Genomic DNA, 22,305 nt, shown 5'->3' with positions numbered 1-22,305 from the left:
AAAATTGAATGCTTAATATTAAAAAGAATATTAATTAACTTCCATGACTTAACTATAACATTTTTCGTTCATATTTACAGACCAACAAATCATACCAATGAATGTCAAATATTCTTGAGTAATAGTTATAGTGTATTAAAGAAAAGTCTAAACATTTAAAGTGTAGAATTTCTTGCATTAAATACATAAATAGTCAACTCTAATAAGGTGGTATAATAAATATATAGATATACCTTATAACCAAGGTTCTGAAAATCGGTTCAAATCGGTCAGTCAAACCTATAATCGCCTATTTTAAAAACCGTAAATGAATTGCTGAACCGGTCAAGAACCGCCCAGTCGAATCGAACCGGAACCCGGCCAGTTTTCTTCTTTTGAACATGAACGGCGCCGTTTCATTCATTAAGATAACGCAGGAACCCTAATCCCCTCACTCACTCACGCAGTCACTCACTACCAGAGTACCAGGCAGCAGCATCTCTTCCGTCAAGCTCCTCTCTCACTCCCTCCCTTGCTCCGTCCAACATCCACCGTGTCACCGCCGCCGTCCGTGCTTCTCCAGCGTCGTCGCAACGCCTCTGTTCAGCCGCTTTCTACCGCGCTTCCGTGTCTGTTTTGTCGAGCTTCCCCTCTGTTTCGCCGTGCTTTTTCCGCCATTTTTCCGTGCTTCCGCGCGCTCCAGCCATCGCCTTCCGGCCTTTGTTCAGCTTCGGTTCCGTTGCGTGGTACAACCTCTGTGCAGACGTTTCGCCACTGCTCAGCCTCTTTTCCGCCGCAGCTCAGCCCTCTGTTCAACCATCTCCATCGAGTTATAAAGTTCTAGCTCCCTCTCTCTTCTCTGTTTTTAGTTATTGTTTTAGTTTGTCGTTGTTTTAATTGTTAGGTTGCTGTTCCAAACTTAAGAGTTTTTGTTTTTTGTTGGTTTGCTGTTTTGTTAACTTGTTTTGATTATTAACTTGTTTTGTGATGTTCTTTATTTGATTATTAACTGGTTTTGATATGTTCTTTATCTTATTAATTTGTTAATTTGATAAATTGTTGTGGTGTGGTTCTTGACCTTGTGATTGTTAGATTGTTGTGTTATTATATCAGTGGTAGATTTTGATCTATGTCTGTCAATCTGTAGTACCCCAAAAGCAGAATCTCCCAAAGGTGAATTATTTTTTATTTATTTCTTGGAAAAGATTTAATTTTGTTTACTCCCCGTGAATTCTGATTGCCATCAAGAGTGGAAGAAATCTTTTGAGGATGCAGAATGTAGCATCTTTGATGTAATCCACAATGCAATTGATGCGGATTATCCCAAAATGTTAAATATATTGTTTTGTATTTGCTCTGTTGCCATTAGTCCGTCTCTATTTTTAATTATCCAGCACTAACTTGTTTGGAAAATACTGAACAAACTAAGTGATTGCACTGAAGGAAAGTTTGTATATTGCTGATGTGAATTTCTTTTGGCAGGAAGGACTGCTTGAGTTGCACTGATTGCATTCATGCCAACCAATCCAAATGGTGCATTGGGCTCATTAGACTACAAGAAAGAAGAGAGGCGCACATTGGCAATTAAATCCCATTATGCAGCTCCAAGGTTTGGAACTCCTGAGCGGCAAAAACTGATAGATAGGTAGAACAATTCTTATTGTTTTCTCCCTAGTGCAGTGTTCTGTAGTATTAGGCATATTTTGGAGATTAAGGAGAGACTTTACAAATTACAACTATCACAAAGAGGTTAGTGATTATAAATTATTGTATTGAGATTAATAAAAATTGCTATTGGATTGTTATTGCATCGTTATTGTAAGGTGATAATCTTAACGAAGCAAATCTGCAGTAAATTTTGGTGGATTCTGATGATTATTGGTATTTTATGTTTGGTTTTTTTTTTTGTTAATTGACTTTTGAGTTTCTGTTGGAATGATATTATAACATTGTGGTTTATATAGTACTTTTAATCTGGATGATATTTTAAACTATAATTATATTTTAATGCGTTTATTTATATTTTATTTATTATTTTATTGTAAAACGGTTTTATCGATTAAATTGCAGTTGAACCGGTTGAACCAATAAACTAGTAAATCAGTAGTTAGAACGGTTCGATGACCGATTCGGTTTTCAGAACCTTGCTTATAACAATACCACATTAATCAATTTTAGAGTATAATGTAGTTTATCCGATTTATAATAATTAGAATCAACAACTCATCAATTTTCTATTAATAGTACACAATTTTTTATATCATCTCTTTAAATTCATATATATTTCACTTGGTCTAATAGAAATACAAACTTTGGCAATATGTTAAATTCTTTCTAATTTAATGACGTACTTCAACAATTCAAATAATCTTTTAAGTATTAATACTTTTTGCAACGTATCTTACATAAGTAATTATACAAATAAACAAATAAATAGTCCATCACAAATTTATTTAAATGTTTTAAAGAGTAGTTACAACAGTCAAATACTACTACTATTCGTGCGTATGTCCGGGGGCTTTTGCTAGTCCTCCTTTAATAGTTCAAAGGAAGAAACCTTTTGTTTGGGAGAGAAAGTTATAAAAGGAACTAAAACTTTACTTTATTGGTTCTGCTAATACCAAAAATAAACGTATAGTATTAACAGATTAGTGTGACCTCAGGAGAAACCGATATTAACTATTTGACTTGATTCAATCAATAACCTTTAGAGGACTCAATTGTACGTTAATATAATTTTTTTTCACACTAGATAAATAGAAATATGTAGATGACCTATGGATATGGGTACTATATTCGCAACTTAACCAAGCAAATGATAGGATAGCATGAAATATGTCCAAATATGTCAAAAACGCATGAAATTTCACTTTTCGGCAGTGGCATATGGGAAAGAAAAATTACTTCAACCGGTTATATCATCATTTAAACTTTGGGAAATATGGTATGGATGTAAAATCTGATAAAGAACTCCTCTTGTCATTTTTTATTTTTGATATTGAGGAGAAGATGATGTTTTACAATATTATTGGAGAATAATGTATTTAACTAGAGTGTGAAAAACATAAATTAGACCGTTAAATTTATCACTTAAAATACAATTCTCATATTTGTGTATTTTAATTTTTTTAAATTTTTAATGTACAAATCTGACTCAATACTTCATCCAAATTTAACTCTTAGATTTTATTATTTTTCTCTCTCCTTAACAAATTTGCAACTCAAATTTATCTAAATTTAAAGGAGCCAAATCGGACCTCCGATTTGCTTTTTCTAATCTAAAAAAAAATTATATTGATAGAAAATACACCCACCATTCCATAATGCTGCATAACACATCAATGGCCTCCGTTACCAAAAAAATGTATTCAACACTATATGGTAAATCAAATCAGGAAAGTGGATATTTTGACACATTGGTCTGAACAAATTTTGTATTTATGGGATTTCACTGAGTGGGTTACTAACTTACTACTACCCCTAGAGATGACAATGCCAAGCTTTTCTTTTGGGATAAAATACATGTGCCAAAAAAATTAATTGAAGATAAATAAATAAATAAACACAGAATGCTAAAATGATAACAACCAACAAGGAATAACAAGAAATATTAATATATTAATATTAATGCCAAACAGGGCCCTCAAATTTGAATTCAGGCTAGTTGTGACTGCGAGGCAGGCCATGTAAATCTTTGAGTCGAGCTCGAATGGACACAAACTAGGCTCTGGAAGTTTCCATAAATTAGGAAATTGAATCTCACAAAAATATATTGTCTGTGTTTATATACAATAAAACAACAATCTGATAGGTACTGCCGTACTGGCACTACATATGTACAATTTTCCAAACAGCATACCAGCAAACTATCCATTAGTACTTTCCTGATTCTCGCCCAAGAATCTAGCCACAATGGTTTCAACATCCTCCAATGCAACCCCAACGAAAAGAGGGTTAGCTAGAACCTTAACTGAATCATTGAACCCCTTAGCTATTTTATCCGCAGTAGAGTTCTGTATCCTCACATTAGGTGCACTCTTGCACTTCCCCATGCACTTGCATCCAACAACAGCAGCAGCATTAGCACCAACCACTCTCTCAAATTCTTGCAACAATGCAATAGATCCTGATTTCTTGCACTTGTTTCCCATGCATACCTCAATCCTCTTCTGAAGAATAGATTCAGTGATAATAACCGCAGTACTCTCATTCTTAAGGCTACCATTAATGCTTCCAACTGATATGTCATTGTTTCTAGAGAATAATTCCATGGCCTTATGATGATGGTCATTAGCACTAACATCCTCAGGCAACAAGGGAGGTGTATATATCATGGTTTCTGCCTTTGGTGGGGAATTGGCAACCGCAACACCAACCTTCATGTTCTTCTTCATGTCAACCACCTCATTGTCACATTCACTCTCACTTGATTCAGATTCAGATGATGACGATGACGATTCCCAATCAGGGTTGGTGTTCATCTTAGAGGCTTTGAGTTTTGTGAAGAAAATCTCATGCCCTAAGCTGTTCAAGCTGTGATGTTGATGGTTTGATGAATCAGAAAGGATTAAGAGAGGGAGAGAGATAGGTTCTTCTCATTATTGGAGAGAATGAAAAATCCCCTTAGAAAATATTTGTTGAGTTATTACACCTTATATACTATGTACTTTTTTTTTATGTACTCTCACTAAAAAATAATTACAATGGTAAACCTATTATTGATAAAGAAATAATCTAGGTAACACCCTCCCGCAAGCTAGAATTGTGTAAATCTAACAATCCTAGCTTGGAAACATTGGCAAGAAAAGGACCCGGTGGCAGAGCTTTGGTAAGAAAATCAGCAAGTTGATCATTGGAACGAACTGGCATAAGATGAATGAGACCAGACAAATGCTTTTCACGAACAATGTGGCAGTCCACTTCAATGTGTTTAGTTCTTTCATGAAAAATGGGATTATTGGCAATGTGAATGGCTGACTGGTTGTCACAGAATAGAGTGATAGACTTTTGAAGCGGCAAGCCAATGAAATCCATTAAGAAAGATAACCAACTAGCTTCACAAGTGGCAACAGCAAGAGACCTATATTCAGCTTCTGCAGAGGACTTGGCAACTGTGGTTTGCTTTTTACTCTTCCAGCTAATGAGCGAGTTCCCAAGCATGAAGCAATAACCGGAAATGGAGCGACGAGTATCGGCACAGGTAGCCTAGTCAGCATCGGCAAATCCAGTGAGATACAGATTAGAAGTAGAGGAGAAGAAGAGACCAGTTGCAGGTCGGCCTTTTAAATATCGGAGTACACGAAAAGCAGCCTGTAGGTGAGAAGTTGTTGCACAGTCCAAAAATTGGCTCAAACGTCCCACAGCATAAGAGATATCGGGTCTAGTATTTGTGAGGTAAAGGAGTCGGCCGATGAGCTGTCTATAAACAGTGTTGTCTGTTAAAATGGTACCTGATTCCTTTGAAAGTTTCTGACTATAATCAAATGGAGTAGAGAGAGGCTTGCAATCTAGATAACCAAAATCTCTGAGAAGGTCCATGGTGTACTTCCGCTGATAAATGTGAATTCCAGAGTTAGAGCGTGCTACTTCCATTCCCAAGAAGTATTTGAGATCACCAAGATCCTTTATTTTGAATTTGTCATCCAAATCTTGCTTGATGGAATTGATTTCACCAATGTCATTCCCAGTTAAAACCAAGTCATCAACATATACTAGAATGGCAGTGAAGCTTTGAGATTGTTTCTTAATGAAGAGGGAATGATCATCAAAAAACTGCTTATAACCAGCATCCACAAGAGTCTGAGTGAGCTTAATGTTCCATTGCCTGCTTGCTTGCTTAAGCCCATATAGAGATTTTTGCAATTTACAAACCAAACCTGGTTGTGACACAGCCAAACCCGGTGGTATCTTCATATAAACTTCTTTGTCCAAATCTCCATGAAGGAAGGCAGTGTTGACATCCAGCTGTTTCAAATGCCATTTCTTTGCCGCTGCTAATGCTAACATTACTCGTAGGGTAGTCATTTTGACAACTGGACTAAAAGTATCACCATAATCTACTCCTTGCACTTGAGTGAATCCTTTTGCAACTAGCCTCGCTTTGTGCCTTTCTATGGTGCCATCGGGATTGAATTTTACCCGAAAAACCCATTTGCAACCCACAGCCTTCTTGTCCTTTGGGAGTTCAGTGAGACACCAAGTTCTGTTCTGATCTAGAGCTGTCAATTCATCTTGTATTGCCTTTCTCCAACATTCATGTGCAGCCGCTTCCTCATAAGTGCTAGGTTCTTGATTTGAGGTGATGGCTAGAGAAAGTGACTTATATTTCGGGGTTAGTTTATCATATGACAAGTGTTGTGAGATAGGATATAAAGAGTTAGAGTTGGAAACATTGCTAGAGTGAGCTGTGTGGGTTGTCATACAATGATAGTCCTTCAAATAAGCAGGCGGTTTCTTGACTCTTTCAGACTTTCTAGTAATGCAGTCATGTGTGATGTCAGAGTGTTGTGATGCAGGTGCATTATCAGTGTGTGGTGTGGTAATGGGTGCAATGGTGTGTGAGGAAATTGGTGAGTGCATTGAGCTTGAGAAATGTTTATTTGAATCTATGAGTGTGGTATGTGTGGGTGATTGCAAACAGGGGCGGAGCTAGGCTAACTATTTAGGGGGGGCGGTGTTATAATTTATATTACTATTTCTATTGATAAAATTAAAAAAATATATATATATATATAATCTCAATCAAAATAAGACAATAATATATAAAAATTACTACTTACAGTTTTGTATCATGAAAAGGCTATTCGACGTTTTTTTCTATTTTCAAAATCATCTATAATTGAATTTGTGTCAAAAATAGCTGCTAATTCTTTTTCTATATAGATGACCAAATTGTCTGAAAGAAATTCATCAGCCATCTTACTTCGGAGTCTTGTCTTAACAATTTTCATTGCTGAAAAAGCTCTTTCTGTTGTTGCTGTAGACACTGGTAGAGTCAAAACAAGACGTATTAATCTATCAACCATGTGATAAGTTCTTGATTTTCCCATTTCTTGCAACTTGTTGCACAATTCAAAAAGTGTACCAATGCCTTTCAAATGATTTGGTATATCATGCTGATAATGTTGCAACTGAGATTTCAAAATATTTAGCTCATTAGAAGGAAAGTCAAGGGGATAAAACTTCTCTGCTAACTTGCTGATTTCTTGAATATTGAATGATTTGAAATTGTCCTTAGGATCCAAAGCACAACTCAAAGTCAAAAGCTCTATTGTTTGCTCATTAAATCTATTATTCAACTCTTGTATTTGAGAGTCAATTGTTGCCAAGAATACATCTATTCGATAATGATGCTCAACTGTCACACTTGGTTGACGAGATCGACCTCTTCCAAAAACATATTGTGCACTCATATTAGGGACTTCAATTTCATGTTTTTCACAAAAATCTTTAACATTTGCAAAAAAATTGCACCATCCACCATCTCTTAATTGTTGAAGAAGTAACTTTGATGTAGAAACAATATGCATTGCATTAAGAATATCTTGAGATTGTTGTTGCAGTGCTTGGCAAAGGACATTAGTGATTCCCATAATCTCTTTCATCAAGTGCAAAGTGAAAACAAATTCAAATGACAATAATATTTTACTAACACCATAAGCCTCACCTCTTTGTGCATAAGTTGTCCCGTCTTCAATGATATTATTGAGAACAATATTGGTAGCAGTAAACATTTTTACCAAACTGCAAATAGAATTAAAGTGAGAGCTCCATCGAGTATCCCCAGCTCTTTGTAAAGTGCTTATTTGATTCGCACATTTGCCTGTTTCTAATTCATTTTGAGCAACCAAGTTTGCATTTTCAATTGCTTGAGCTTCTTGTAATTGATCATGTCTTTTTGAAGAAGCACTAACAATAGTGACAATAGAGTTTAATTGAGTAAAAAATTCATGAATTTGAAGTACCTCTCTTGAAGCTGCCACCAATGCTAATTGTAACCTATGAGCAAAACAATGCACATAGTATGCTTGTGGAGAATCTTTAAGAAACAAAGCTTGCAAACCATTCCACTCACCCCGCATGTTGCTAGCACCATCATACCCTTGACCCCTAATATTTTCAACTTGGAGATTATAATGAGAAAGGACAGAAATCAATTCTTTCTTTAAAGTTGTTGCACAAGTATCAGTGACATGCACAAGATCAAAAAATCTCTCTTTAACAAAACCATCTAGAGTAACAAATCTCAAAACAATGGCCATTTGCTCCTTTTTAGATTCATCTCTAGCTTCATCAACAATAATACAAAATTTGGCATCTCCAATCTCTTCTCTAATTGAATTTCTCACCTTAGTAGCAAGAATATGTAGAATTTCTTTTTGGACATCATTTGAAGTATACTTAGCATTTTTTGGAGCATTTTCCAAAACATTCTGTTTCACTCTTTCATTGTAAGATCCCAAAAATTTTAACATTTCCAAAAAGTTACCTCTGTTGCTTGAACTTTGGCTTTCATCATGTCCTCTGTATGCACAACCTTGAAATGTCAACCATCTAATGCAATCTATAGATGCTCCTAGTCGAATTCGATTCTTTTCAATCTCTTCTGATGTTTGCTTATGAAGAAGTCTGTCAATATGTTGTGATTGTTTCATCAAATCATCACATGATTTCAGCGCCTTATGATGGAATGAGTTAGGACCTTTGCCAATGTGATTCAAAAGAGCACATTCTTTTCCACTATTTACTTTCTTCCAATTCCTGAAACCATTCTCAATAAAAGCATTTGAACCCGTATTGATTGAAGGTTCCTTAGCAAAAAGAAAGCACGGAAAACAATATATAGCATCATCTTCTATAGAATATTCTAACCAAGATGGGAACAATTTAAACCATGAAGCTTGAAAGCGACGATGACTTTTATCACTAGAAAATGGATAATTATCAAGAATTGGCTGATTTGGCCCAACTTTAATATAAGCCCGACGGATTTCATCTCTTTTATTTGGAGGAAACTTCCAAATCATTGGTCGCATTCCAGGATCTCTTTCCAAACGAAAAACATCCAGTTGATTTGGAAGAAGTCGTGGACGCTTTGAGCTATTCAATGAAGAACTTGAAGTAATGAAATTTGATGACCCCTCAAGTATTGGAGTAGTAATAGTAGAAGCATCTTCATTCTCTTGATCTTTTCTTTTAAAAAATGTATCAATGGTTTTGAACTTACTCATAATTCAAATGGCCAAATAAGTTCCTATAATAGTATAATTTAAAATATATTTAGCAAAAAGTATAAATTACAGTCTAAATCTTTATAAAATATAAAAATTATATTTCAATTTAAAATAAAATATTAAAATTCAGAACAATAATACTAATATCTTAGTATAAATAATATAAAATTGTAATTAAATAGTTAACTAATAAAAAAAACTAAATATACAAACTAACATATAATAACATAAACTTAATTAACAAATAATAATAAATTAACTAATTAAGTAAATAACTAAATATATAAAAAAAAATAAAAATAGAACCTTTTTTGAGAAAGAGGAGTGAAAAATTACTTGTTAAACTACTCTTTTTTTTTAATCTGTAAAAAACAAAAAAAAAGAGTTAAAAAGGTAAAATTGTAAAAGATAAGAAGATTAAAGAGATAAAGAAGAAGAAGAATAGAAAAAATTGTTACCTGAATTTTTTGAAAGCCAAGGTGGGAAGAGAGGGAGAGGAAGAGACCGGTTGTATGTTGAAAAATAGAAAAAGGGGATTGGGGAACTGATTAGTGATTATACGTTGGAAAATAAAAAAGAGATAAGGATTGGAAAATAGAAAAGGGATAGGGAATGGGCAGATGGGCTATTGGGCTGGGTTTTGTAGAAATTAAAAATGAGAGGGGGAGGAGGATTGGAAAAGATAAAACAAAAAGAGAGGGGGGCTGAGAAATAAAAAAAGGGGGATCAGACTTTTTTTTTTTTTGAATAAAAGCTAAAATTTTTGGGGGGGGGGGCCATTGCCCCCCTTTGTTTATACCTACCTGCGCCCCTGATTGCAAATGATGTGTGGATGGTGTATCATATTGAAAAAGATCAATGCATTGTGGAGTACGAATGGGCACTACAGAAATGTCAGTGCTAGTGGAATGTAAAAATGAAAAATGAGTTTCATAAAAAATTACATTTCTGGATATGAAAATTTCCTTTGATTTTAAATCAATAAGTCGAAAACCCTTTGTTCCTAATTTAAAACCAAGAAAAGCTGTTTTTCTGGCTTTTTGGTCTAATTTTGTTCTTGAATTTGTTAATGTGGAGGCATATGCAAGAGAACCAAATACTCTTAAATATGAAAGGTCAGGTAAGTTGCCATACAAAAGCTTATAAGGACTAGCATTATTCAGGTTAGTGCTGGGCAGCCTATTAATTAGGTGAATGGCGTGAGCAACTGCGTATTGCCAAAAACAATGTGGAATTCCTGATTGAAATAGCAGTGCTCTAGCAACACCTAAAATATGCTGGTGTTTTCTCTCTACAATCCCGTTTTGCTCTGGTGTTTCTACACAAGAAGTTTGGTGTAAAATTCCAGTTGATGCAAAAAAAAGATTTTAGAGTGAATTCTGGCCCATTGTCGGTCCTTATACACTTAACTTGTTTTTCAAAATGTACTCTGACAAAATTCACAAAATTAATAACCAATTGTGATGCTTCAGATTTGGTTTTCATAAAAAAAATCCAAGTGAATTTGCTCTTACCATCCACCACAGTCAAAAAATACCTATGTCCTTCATTGGAAGGGACAGAAATAGGACCCCAGATATCCATATGAACTAAATCAAAACAATCTTTTATTTTAGTTGTACTAAGATTAAAAGATAATTTCTTTTGTTTTGCAAAATGACATGAATCACAAGGAAAATTTGAAGCAATACTATCTATAAAAGGATAATACTTCTTCAGAAAAATCAATTTATGCATGGGTATGTGTCCTAATCTAAGATGCCAAATGTTGTTGTGCTCACTGTGTGAAGGTGTGGTGGGATGAGTAGTAGTAGTTACCGCCAATGAAGCTTGCTTTGTTGGAAGAGGGGGAAAATGAGAGAATTCTGGTTCTCTACTCATTGTATATAACCCTTCTATACACTCAGCAATGCCAATCATTTTTGATGTGGATCTATCTTGTATCTCACAACACTTATCATTGATTAACAATTGACAATGTAAGTTTGAGGTTAACTTTGACATAGATATCAATTTAAAATCAAAAGAAGGAATGTATAAAACATTTTTGAGAAAAAAATTTTTAGAAAATGTGATTGTGCCAATGATGGTGCTAACAGTTTTGGTTCCATTTGGCAATATCACATTGATTGGATCAATATTTTGAAAACTTGCAAAATCTTTTAAGTCAAAAGTCACATGATCTGTTGCACCGGAATCAATGATCCATAGTGCAGATTTTGGAGTGATAATGCTCATATTTCTCGCATTAAAATGTAATGCAATGGTTTTACCTGGAGTGGAAGTGTGAATGGAATTAGTCAAAATTTGATTTGCATTATGAGGTTGTTGCTGCACACTTTTGTCTTTGATCAACTCTAACAAGGCAAATCTTTGCTCTGGAGTGAATCCAGATCTTGATATTCCAATGTTCTCTTGGAGACAATTGAGCTGGAATTGTTTGTCACTGAGTATATCATCATGCCCCTCAGTGATCACGTGATTGATAGTGGTGTTATGTTGCTGCCATTGGTAGAAGTGGGAGGAGTATCCATGCTTCTTATAGCATACATCTTCTGTGTGGTCTTGCTTGTTGCAATGAGAGCAAGCCAATGTAGCTCCACGACCTCTGCAATGGGAGGATCTGTTTGCCATGTTTGCCATTTTGAGAAATCAATGAAGTTTGCCATTTTGAGAAATCAATGAATCACAGAGATTCAGATCTTCTTCCTTCCAACTCGTTGATCGGAACAGCTATGTTCATCAAGAAAGAATCTTGCGAAATAATCTCTCATCAAACTCTATTGGATGAGTTTGAAGGAAGAGGTAAGAATGGGGAAAGAAAATGTCGAAAGAAAAATTAGGGATAGAAAGAGAATGGCAAAATTGGATTCGCAACTTTTTCTTTTTTTTTGATTCACAGCTTGGTTGTTCTCCACGCTCACCACACCATGAAGAAAATCTCATGCCCTAAGCTGTTCAAGCTGTGATGTTGATGGTTTGATGAATCAGAAAGGATTAAGAGAGGGAGAGAGATAGGTTCTTCTCATTATTGGAGAGAATGAAAAATCCCCTTAGAAAATATTTGTTGAGTTATTACACCTTATATACTATGTACTTTTTTTGATGTACTCTCACTAAAAAATAATTACAATGGTAAACCTGATAAAGAAATAATCTAGGTAACATTTTGCCTCCTCTTACTTCCTTTTTCTCTTCAATTCCTTTTCCTCTGCCCTTACTTGCTCTAGCTGCTTCATCAAAACCTCAGCAGCATCCTGTGTAAAAACAGAACAATAATTAAATTTACCATTGAGTAAAAACTTGAGACTCTGTTAATCACTTAAAGGCCAACAACAATAACATGCACTTATCACTTAAATTCACCAAATAATCAATGGAATCGCATGTTCAAATGCATTGTTCTAAACCTGTTAAATTTGATTTCAACCCTATGAAGTAAATTTCAGTCCAAACATAAAGCAACAAGATGTAAAAATAATTAAGTTACCGAAGTTAGGTTTCCTTGAAGATCATCGAAAAGGACACGTTTCTTCAGCATCTTGAGCTTCTTCTTGGTGCTCAACACAGCGGTTCCCTTCTCCTTCTCCTTCTTCTTCTTCTCGTCCCCGTAATACCGCACATGCCCCGAATCACTGAACCCGCAGCAACAACGCACGACCGCCTTTTTCCTCAGCCTCACCGGCACCGAAACGCAACCACCACCACCACCACGGGAACTCACGTGCATGGAAAAGGAAGGGCACGTGATATTCCTTAGAACGGTGCCGGAAACCTCCATCGTTGACGGTGAGAATTAATTAGGAATCGAATTCTCCTTTTCTCTCTTCTGTGGTTTTGAACTTTTGACTGGGTTCGTTCCTTTTGTTTGAAGCTGCTATGAAGAAATTGATTTCTCTATTTGTAATGTCGTGGCGATTCATTATTCGCTTTTGGTGACCTGGCATGGATTTTTGTATTGCGCGTGCTGGCATGTGCTGGTTACGGAGCTTATGCATCGTGAACTAACTATGGATGACAAGTTGCGACACGTAGATCCACGTGTTCAAATTTAATGACCTGTAACGGTTTAAAAGTACACGTGGATCTAAAGGCATCAATTGGAAACGGTACGTTTCAAGAGGAAAATATTTGACTCTTTTAGATTTTACTTTTAATTTGTTATTAGTACTATTTTAAATTTTAAATTTACAAGACTTTTAGGATAAGTAATCCCTAAAATGGATCACATTCAGGTGATAAGATATGATATTATTCTCATATAAAAAATTAAATATATTACATATACCCAAAAAAAATAATTACTAATATATAAAAAAAATTATCTAACTTTACATTCAAAAAATTATTATTGCAGCTAGTTTTAATTATTAATCTAATTATTTTATTATAATATATTTAATTATTTTAATAACAAATTATTAAATTAAGAAAATATGTAAATTAATATATATAAAAATAAATAAAAATTAATTTAGTGGCAAATTTTCAGTATATTATATTTAGTATTTTTCATAAAAAGAAATTATGAATTATTATTAGAGTAATGCTAGGGACCAACAACATTTGTGATTAGTAGCTATCAACTAACCATCAATGATGATTTGATGGTGTAAGATTGGTGTGAGATTTCATTCAATAACTCTCCTTTCTCTGACCAAAATGCAACAAAATTACTAGCCCCTTAGACTTTTCCTTATTATTATTATCCTTTTTCTTTTGTTTTTCACTTCATCCAGAGCATGCTTAGTAAACGCTTCAACATGTTCTTTACAAGCACTACATATTGAACATCACTGCTATAAACTAAGTAAACATTTTTCCTCGTAATTATTTATTGTTATTACAGCGATAAACACTGAACACAAGTACATACACCAAACAAATTCACTGTTGAAATTTAATAACACTGAACTATTATCCTATTCCTAGATTGTGACATGTTGATCTTGGAAGCTGCTAGTTTGTAACCATTTTGATAGCATATTGCCATTCCCTCTTCATAAAGATCAACCTCATCTCATGCATGATTGTGATGTGAATATGTGGTGTTTCTCCATTTTTGTTCCTCTTCTGTTTTGGGACCATTGGAGGGAGATAGATAAAGAGGAAAACACAAAAGAATAATAGTAATGAATGTTAGTATTCCAGCTTTTGGAGGTGACAACCAAGAGTCCAAAAGGGTATAGTAGAAGAAAATCAATGAACACCCTGAAGCAGAAGAGAATCTTGGCTAGATTCTCTGTCTGTGTTCCAGTTGGATTCGAGCTCCATTGTCACTCTTTTCATGTACATCTTGGCTAGAGTCATGGAAGCCTGCTTTATCTGCATGGATTGTGTATTTATTTCATCAAGTTTTATAATTGCAGCTTTGAAGTTCACTTATGAGTGTGAAATTTGTGAATACACTTTACTATTACTAATCTACAAAGTTAACAATTGAAGGAACAATATCTTCCAAGAGACGAAATGATATATCTCTAGATAAAGGAAAATACATGTTATTTGAGAATTGAAACGTGTGCATATAATGTGTAAAAACAAACAGATCAGTGAATCAACTACTATATCAAGTTCTATGTTGATAAATTTCGGATAATCACTAACTATAATTATTCCACTACTACCAGAGTAATGATAACCGTAAAGCAAACCATTTACCATATTTCAATCTTTGTTCTCACTTCAGAGTAAAAATATGTTAAAAAGAAATTTACCTTGCTCATTATCCCCGAATCGAGCATCCAAGCGGTTGGAATGTGTACGCTTGGTACGAACGCATGACAGAATTTTGCAGCTTGATTAGCCTCTGTATGCTCAGTTCAGACCTATCACAATGAGATGAAATAATGCATAAGATTATTAAATAGGAATACTATTATCTTGACATAAATCTTACTTGTCTAAGAGGCTGGCCATTTTTTTTTTCAAGGCAGCTCCACAAGGAATGTCGGGGTCATCCGTGTAGGAGGAAATCTCCTGTTCTAATAGCTTAAGCTGCTGATACTCAACCACAGCCTCTCGCATCGCATTGGCTTTCTTCTCAGGCCACTTGAAATGTTTCAAGACAGCACGCTCATCCACCTGTAGAATACATAAGACAAAGCCAGTAAGAAGCAAAGTAGAAAAATTCTATCCATTTTCAAATATTACAATCCTTGATTTCCAAGTCAGAAATCACAAGACGCTAAACTGTTGCACCAAGGCTCACCCTCTCAGAAATTCTCAGAAAATCTATTAAAACAATGGTTTTACATATAGTAATTATAATAACTTCAAAATGATTAATGAAATAACATATAAAGAGCCATTGGCCCACCAGATCAATAATTTTCTGAGAAATGTACCAATGAGGATAGTTCACCATCAACAAACTTTAAGACTTCTTCAATGTCCATGTAGGCAGCATCTACCGCCTTTTTTATAAGGTCATTGATGAACTCCCCTTTTGTTTCAATGTCTACCCTTATCTGGAAAGTATGGTAATTCATTAGTCATCAACTAGCAGTACATAATTTTGAGGTGAAAAAAGAAACAGGAACTAGAAAGTGTAATAATCACACAATACTTAACTGCTAAAAGATGAGCTGAACGGTTCTGAAATTCTCCAACAATGCTACTGTGTGCAATAATCATTACCGGTTGCGGATGATTCAGAGGCCCTTTTATGTCTCTCTTCATATCATCTAAATTTGCCAAAGGCTGAGACGGCATTGATGGTGGCAAGCACTGGTTTGGTGGAGACATTCTTTCTATACTTTGGGATTCAGAATTGACATGAATTGTTGTCGTAGGAGACGGTATTGAAGAAGCTTTATGAAAAATCGCTTCAGGAGTAGCTTCTTTTTTCACTTTAGACCTTTCCAATTTGTCAGCAATGAGTTTCTGTATGTCTTTGAATTTGGGGCTCTGGCTTTCCCCAATTGCCTCCTTCATTCAGCAAAAACAAGTAAAGTTTATAAAAGCATATATATATATATATATATATATATATATATATATATATATATATATATATATATGATCTCATTTTTGTTCCACCATATGAATTGAAAGTTAAAACCATTGAAATAAAGAAACTATTTCAGATAGTGATTGATGACTCTTAAGACATGGATTAACCACCCTTTATATCATAAAGAGAAAAACAAGATAAGTAACAATGAATTATGACACATTCCATGCTTTGAGGTAAAACAAATCAAAAGAAAACAAACCAATCAAAGCTTCTCATACCTTGCCACTGGTACCAACAGCTACTACCATCTTAGCTTCAGCAGCAGCAAGATCCTCACCGAGCTTCTTGTTCTTGGATTCAAGCTCCACATTCAAACCCTTTATCCAACTCGGCTTTGAAGACCACCACCTCAGACTTCAAATCTTGACAAAATATAAATATAAACCAGAATCGAACCACCAGTTTATTTTACCATATGAAACTAAGCATTATGTTCATTTTGCATTACATATGATAGTTCCAAGATGATGTAGAGATGTACCTGCCCCAAATTAACCAGTTTGAATTGCACCACATCCCTAAGATGTAAAAATATAGAAGATCGTCAATGCAAAATAAATGTAGTATATGATGTCATCAACCATATCATTTGCCAGCAAGTAGTATATATTTACTGAAGACACCTGTAAGGCTGTAAACAAGAAATAACTAGTCAAAGAACCATAACAGTGCATGTTGCCTTTGCTAAAAAAAAGTACGACGTGAGTTCTTTTCATTTGATATTATCTGTTTTCTTAATGTTGTCATGCAACTAGTAACAGCTCTCTCCTTTCTACTTCATGAGAGTGAGAATACTGGCCAATTCTATGAGCACAATCTTCGGCCATAATTAGGTCACCTGGAGTCCAGGATAGTTATGCAAAGATAACTGTGCTTGCAGCAGTTAAAGTTAATCCAACTCCTCCAGCTTTAATGGATAACTGAATGATAACATGTCACATCAAATCATTATCTCAAGCAAAAATATTAACCAATACAACAGAAAAAATTCTTATAATGGAAACACAAGGAAGAAATGCACAACAGAGAATACCATACCACAGCTGCCTTGATAGAATCCTTTTCCTGGAAATCTGTAACCAATTATTCCCTTGATGCAGCAGGTGTACCTCCATCAATCCGTGTTAATTTGGATGAATTTGATGAGAGCTAAAATTTAGATAGTTTATAGTTTTTATGTTTTATGTCTTCTATTTTGTGGGTTCCTTATGACTTTTTGAGTTAATGATTTGAACTTGATGTTATGTTTATTTGCTACATTAATTGGATACTTTATGACTAAAAAGTTGCTTATATAGATAGATTTTATAGTTTATTATATTTGCAATTTTTCTGCAAGTTTTTTTTGTACATATGTGTATTTTTTTGGTAATCCGCCATTTTCCGCAACGTCATCCACTATAATTTTATGGCGGATTTTTTGGCTCACCGTGATGAGCCGTCATCCACAGTAAAAAAACTATGGTTTCATTCACCAATTGCTTTTGAATGCGCCTCTATGCATATCTTGGATTCCAATTTGCGTATTGTAGCTACCACGTAATTGGAATGACTGATTTTTGTTAGGCATGTGATTAAGAATGGTATTTAGTTAAATTCTTTTATTGCTAAAAATCATCAGAGTTGAATTTGTTACTGATTATCATCACTAAACTTTGAATTTGTTGCTGTCTTGTTCACTAATTTACTATCTCTTCTTACATTATTAGTTATGTTTAAGAATTGATATTTGATTTTTATTAATATGTTTGTGAAGACATGTATTTTAACTTTTAATCTTAATTTTATTTAATTATGATCAGTCAACTAGGATCAATGATCAGTAACAAAACTGAACAAAAAAGATAGCTAAGGACACCATCACTATTGGAATGCAACATTGACCAACGGAAGAGAAGTTAAAATTATGGAAGGTTTCAAAGGCTAAAACTAAACAAGTTCAAAAATAGATGAGATGTTTCAAAAATTTCTTGACATGCCGTTAGAATTTTTTTACGAGGATTAATTTATTTTGACGAAAATGATGAGGACAAAGAAACAACGGTCGTGTACGAGAATTACAACATGAATTTAGAAGACATTTGGGCTGAGGATTGGAGTAAATTCAATATGCATGTAAAACAATTTTTAAAAGGCTGGTCAACATTATAATAAAGTAAAAGCTATGCACCATGGGAGAATAGTCATGGACCAAAGATACAATTTTGTGATATCTAAAAATAGAGCCCTTGTTACAAGAGCAGAGGGAGGATACTTTTATAATGCAGTGCACAAAGATTAAATTATTATTGATGAAATGAATAGTCTACATGAGGTTTTATTATCTTCACGGAATCTCAGCTCACCTCCAACTGAACTTGACATGTTCTTCAAAATCCAAGTAAGTTAATTTGTTTTTTTAATTAGTATATTATTTTATTTGAATTTTGTATATATTTTATAGATAATATTTATTATTATTATTTCAGAACTGAATTATGGAGAATGATATTTTGTCATCCCTATCTTTTAAATTATCAAGAGAATCGTATTATTTTGTTTGTTTAGTTTCACAGATATCTAAATGGTCACTTGAGGGGATTAACAAAAATACAATTGCTTGATGTCAATTGACATTAGAAAAGAACTTTTTCGCCATCATATATATCTGACAAATTGGTCAGCTAGAGATAATAAAAAATTAGAGCGGTGGAACAATTTCTGTATCTATCACTCTATCAGAACAATTTGACAGATATATATATGATGGCAAAAATATTTTTGCCTAATTTTTATTGACATCAAGAATTTTATTATTTTTGTTAATCCGACTTAAATGATCATTCGGTATTTCTGGAACTAAATAAAATAATATGATTTCTGTTGATAACTTAAAAGATAAGAATAACAAAATATTTTTCATGATTCAGCCCTGAAATAATAGTAATAAATATTATCTATAAAATATATACAAATTCAAATAAAATAATATATCAATTAAAATAACAGATTAACTTGCTCTGATAAAAACTTTAAAAATATGTCAAATTCCCTTGGAGGTGGACCGAAATTCCATAAAGATAATAAAACTTCACGTAGACTATTCATCTCATAAATAATTTTATCTTTGTACACTGCATTGGAAAATATCCTCCCTCTATTCCTATAATAAGAGCTATGTTTTCAGATATCACAAAATTGTATCTTAAGTCTAAGTCTATTTTGCCAAGACACGTCTTTCTATTCATATAATTTGTTCCAATACTCAGCCTAAATGCCTTCTAAATCCATGTTATAATTCTCGTACATGAAGACCATTATTTCCTTGTCTCCATCATTTCCGTCAAAATAAATCAATACCGGTAAAAAAATTCCGACGGCAATGTCAAAACTTTTGAAATATTTTATCTGTCTTTGAACTTGTTCAGCTTTTGAAACTTCCCATAATTTAACTCTCTTCCATTAGTCAATGTCGCATTTCGAATAGTGATTGTGTCCTTAGCTATTTTTTTTATTTTTTTTATTCAATTTTGTTACTGATCAATTGATATTTGATCCATTGATATTGATCCTAGCATAATTAAATAAAAATATAAAATTATAAAAATAAAATTAAAATTAAAAGTTAATATACATGTCTTTAAAAACATATTAATAAAAATAACTAATGATGCAAAAAGAGATAGTAAATTAGTCACTGTTACAAAATACTTTCTCAATTTAAATAAACAAGACAGCAATAAATTCAAAATTTAGTGATGATAATCAATAACAATTCAACTTTGATGATTTTTAACAATAAAAGAATTTAACTAAATATCATTCTTAATCACATGCCTAACAAGATTCCGTCATCCCATTTACATAATAGCTACAATATGCAAATTGGAATCCAAGATATACATAGAGACACATTCATAAGCAATTGGTGAACAAAATGAAACAAACAAGGGCAATGTTCAATTAAAGTGCACATAGCATGTTCAAACACCAAAAAGCTTTCGCAACCAATACCACAAGGTTAATGTCAATAAAATTTCGCGCCTAATATAACCCAAAACCAATTTAAACAAACAAAGTTAATAAAATGGGGTTACATAGGATCAATTCCTTAATCTTGTGTTATTGGACAAAAGACCTTAAACATTCAAAAAAGTGTCAAAATTTTGGTCAATAAGCATAGTACATTCTCATCAATGCAAATAGTCATAAAAAGTAGAAAATAAGCATCGAGTTAGGGAATTGACCAAAATTTTTAATAAAAAACTCGAGGTAATTTGGCAAATACCAGGCATGCATACGTATTAAACATGTAAAATTAATGCACCAAGTACCGGTTTAAAACCTAATTCGAAAGACTGCCATTCAACCAAAATTTCAACAACTTCTCACAAAACAAAGCATTCTTTGAACCTCAATTCATACAAGTTTACTAAGAATAATACAAAAAATCAGCAGCATACTATCAATTTCAGCACAATCAATAATCAGTTAATAACCAACCAAACAGTTAACCACATTCAACCATGTTCAACAGCAATATCCACCAAGCAACAGAATTTCACAAACACTTCCAGCAGTCTTACACAACTAATAACCCTAAACCCAACAGCAGCATACCACAACTAATAATCCTAATCCATTCAAACAGAAAACTAAATCTAAGTTCTACTAACTAACTAAAATCAAACTCAACAGATTAAAATTACTAACAGAAATTAACTAACAAACAACAGCACATCACTATATATAAAAATCACAAAACACAAAACAGAAACACAGCAAAACAGCCATAGCTAATCAATAATCAATTAGTCAATCAATCTAAACACAATTAAGTCATCAACACCGTCACAATCTAAACACATTGAGTCATAAAACACAAAACAAAAGACAGCAGCACAATTTTAATGAAGATTAACAAGGTTAATCAGTGAACTAAATCAACTGAATCAGCACAATTTTTACAAAGATTAACCTGCGAAATAAATCAACTAATCATTCAATGATTCAATCCAAAACAAGAATACAGAATATAATACAGCTAGATTCAAATTTCAATCTGAGTGGCATTAACAGAATCCCAAAAAGATTCAATGTTCTGAGTAAAGATAGAAGAACAGAGAACGAAAATTAAAAAAAAAAGAAACCATTACCTTTGTTCCGAGCAGTCGGAGCAGAGAGGCAAAACCACGGAGACGAAGACCGAGACCGAGACCAGGCGACAAGCAGGACGACGGACGGCGAAGAAGTGCGGCTGAGCAAACGAGGAACAAGCACTAGCAGTGAGCACTGACCTTCGAAGGACGACTGCGAGCAGACGACGTCGACGGTAGAGAACGAGACTGAGAGCCAACAGGGGTTGTTCTTGGAGAACCCTGACGGAACGAAGAGAGAAGGCCCTGACTTCGACGGACGGCAGCGGTGGCTCACTCCTTGGTAACGTGAAACAGAGAAGCAACGACGGTGAGACACGGTGCGGAGCAGAGAGGCAGCGACGACAAGACTGGCGGGGAGACGAGAAGGGGCCACAGCCAAAAACGACGAGGAGGTGAGAAGCAGAAACGACGCACGGCAAGGAGGGGAGAAGCAGTGACGACCCACGGCGAGGAGTGGAGAAGCGGCGACGACCACGGTGAAGAGCAAAGAAGCAGCGACAAAGAGAGCTCGGACAGAAAAACGGCGATGCCAACAACATCCCTGAACCGACCTTAGCTTCTGGCGACGAGGGGAGAAGAGCAGAATGAAAGGGGAGATGGTGATGGTGGCTCTGATAGGGTTTAGCCGTTTAGGAGAATCTAGGGTTGGTGAGGGTGTGTTTGTTAAGAGAAAGAAAGGGGATGATAGCTCAGCATTGAGTTTTTGTTTTTTTCTCTGGAATCAAAACGGCGCCGTTTTGATTGTTGGATCAGCTAACCTAAACTTGAAAAAACCCGGCCGGTTCGTTCGGTTTATCGGTTAACCACCGATTCAGCCGGTTTTAAATCGGTTTTTTGTAGAAAAATTCTAAAAATCAACTAAACCGATTTCCAGTTAATTCGATCGAACCCACTAATCCAATCTAATTTTTAGAAACTTGTTGATTAGATTGCCAAA

General features: G+C 34.4%; 3 protein-coding genes and 1 pseudogene across 3 annotated transcripts; all 4 read right to left on the bottom strand.

Annotated features, from left to right (window-relative positions):
• Positions 1-3,577: 3,577 nt before the first annotated feature.
• Positions 3,578-5,199, bottom strand: LOC112737624 (diacylglycerol O-acyltransferase 3-1-like). The gene has a single exon (XM_025787599.3). The coding sequence runs from the start codon at positions 4,458-4,460 to the stop codon at positions 3,846-3,848; it is 615 nt and encodes a 204-aa protein (XP_025643384.1). The 5' UTR covers positions 4,461-5,199; the 3' UTR covers positions 3,578-3,845.
• Positions 5,200-12,209: 7,010 nt separating this feature from the next.
• On the bottom strand, positions 12,210-13,176 carry LOC112737631 (diacylglycerol O-acyltransferase 3-2). The gene is made up of 2 exons (XM_025787610.2): positions 12,703-13,176; positions 12,210-12,469 (listed from the first exon to the last, which is right to left on the bottom strand). The coding sequence occupies exons 1-2, from the start codon at positions 12,991-12,993 to the stop codon at positions 12,392-12,394; spliced, it is 369 nt and encodes a 122-aa protein (XP_025643395.1). The 5' UTR covers positions 12,994-13,176; the 3' UTR covers positions 12,210-12,391.
• An 838-nt stretch (positions 13,177-14,014) lies between these two features.
• LOC112737616 (INCREASED PETAL GROWTH ANISOTROPY 1-like protein 2) lies at positions 14,015-16,954 on the bottom strand (annotated as a pseudogene).
• Positions 16,955-17,011: 57 nt separating this feature from the next.
• On the bottom strand, positions 17,012-22,201 carry LOC140173032 (uncharacterized). Its single transcript, XM_072205987.1, has 2 exons — positions 21,366-22,201; positions 17,012-17,150 (listed from the first exon to the last, which is right to left on the bottom strand). The coding sequence occupies exons 1-2, from the start codon at positions 21,905-21,907 to the stop codon at positions 17,120-17,122; spliced, it is 573 nt and encodes a 190-aa protein (XP_072062088.1). The 5' UTR covers positions 21,908-22,201; the 3' UTR covers positions 17,012-17,119.
• Between the last annotated feature and the right edge of the window lie 104 nt (positions 22,202-22,305).

Source organism: Arachis hypogaea, chromosome 2, assembly GCF_003086295.3.
Source record: "Arachis hypogaea cultivar Tifrunner chromosome 2, arahy.Tifrunner.gnm2.J5K5, whole genome shotgun sequence".
Lineage (NCBI taxonomy): Eukaryota > Viridiplantae > Streptophyta > Magnoliopsida > Fabales > Fabaceae > Arachis > Arachis hypogaea.
The sequence above is the reverse complement of the archived record's forward strand: the minus strand, read 5'-3'. Positions and strand labels throughout refer to the sequence as shown.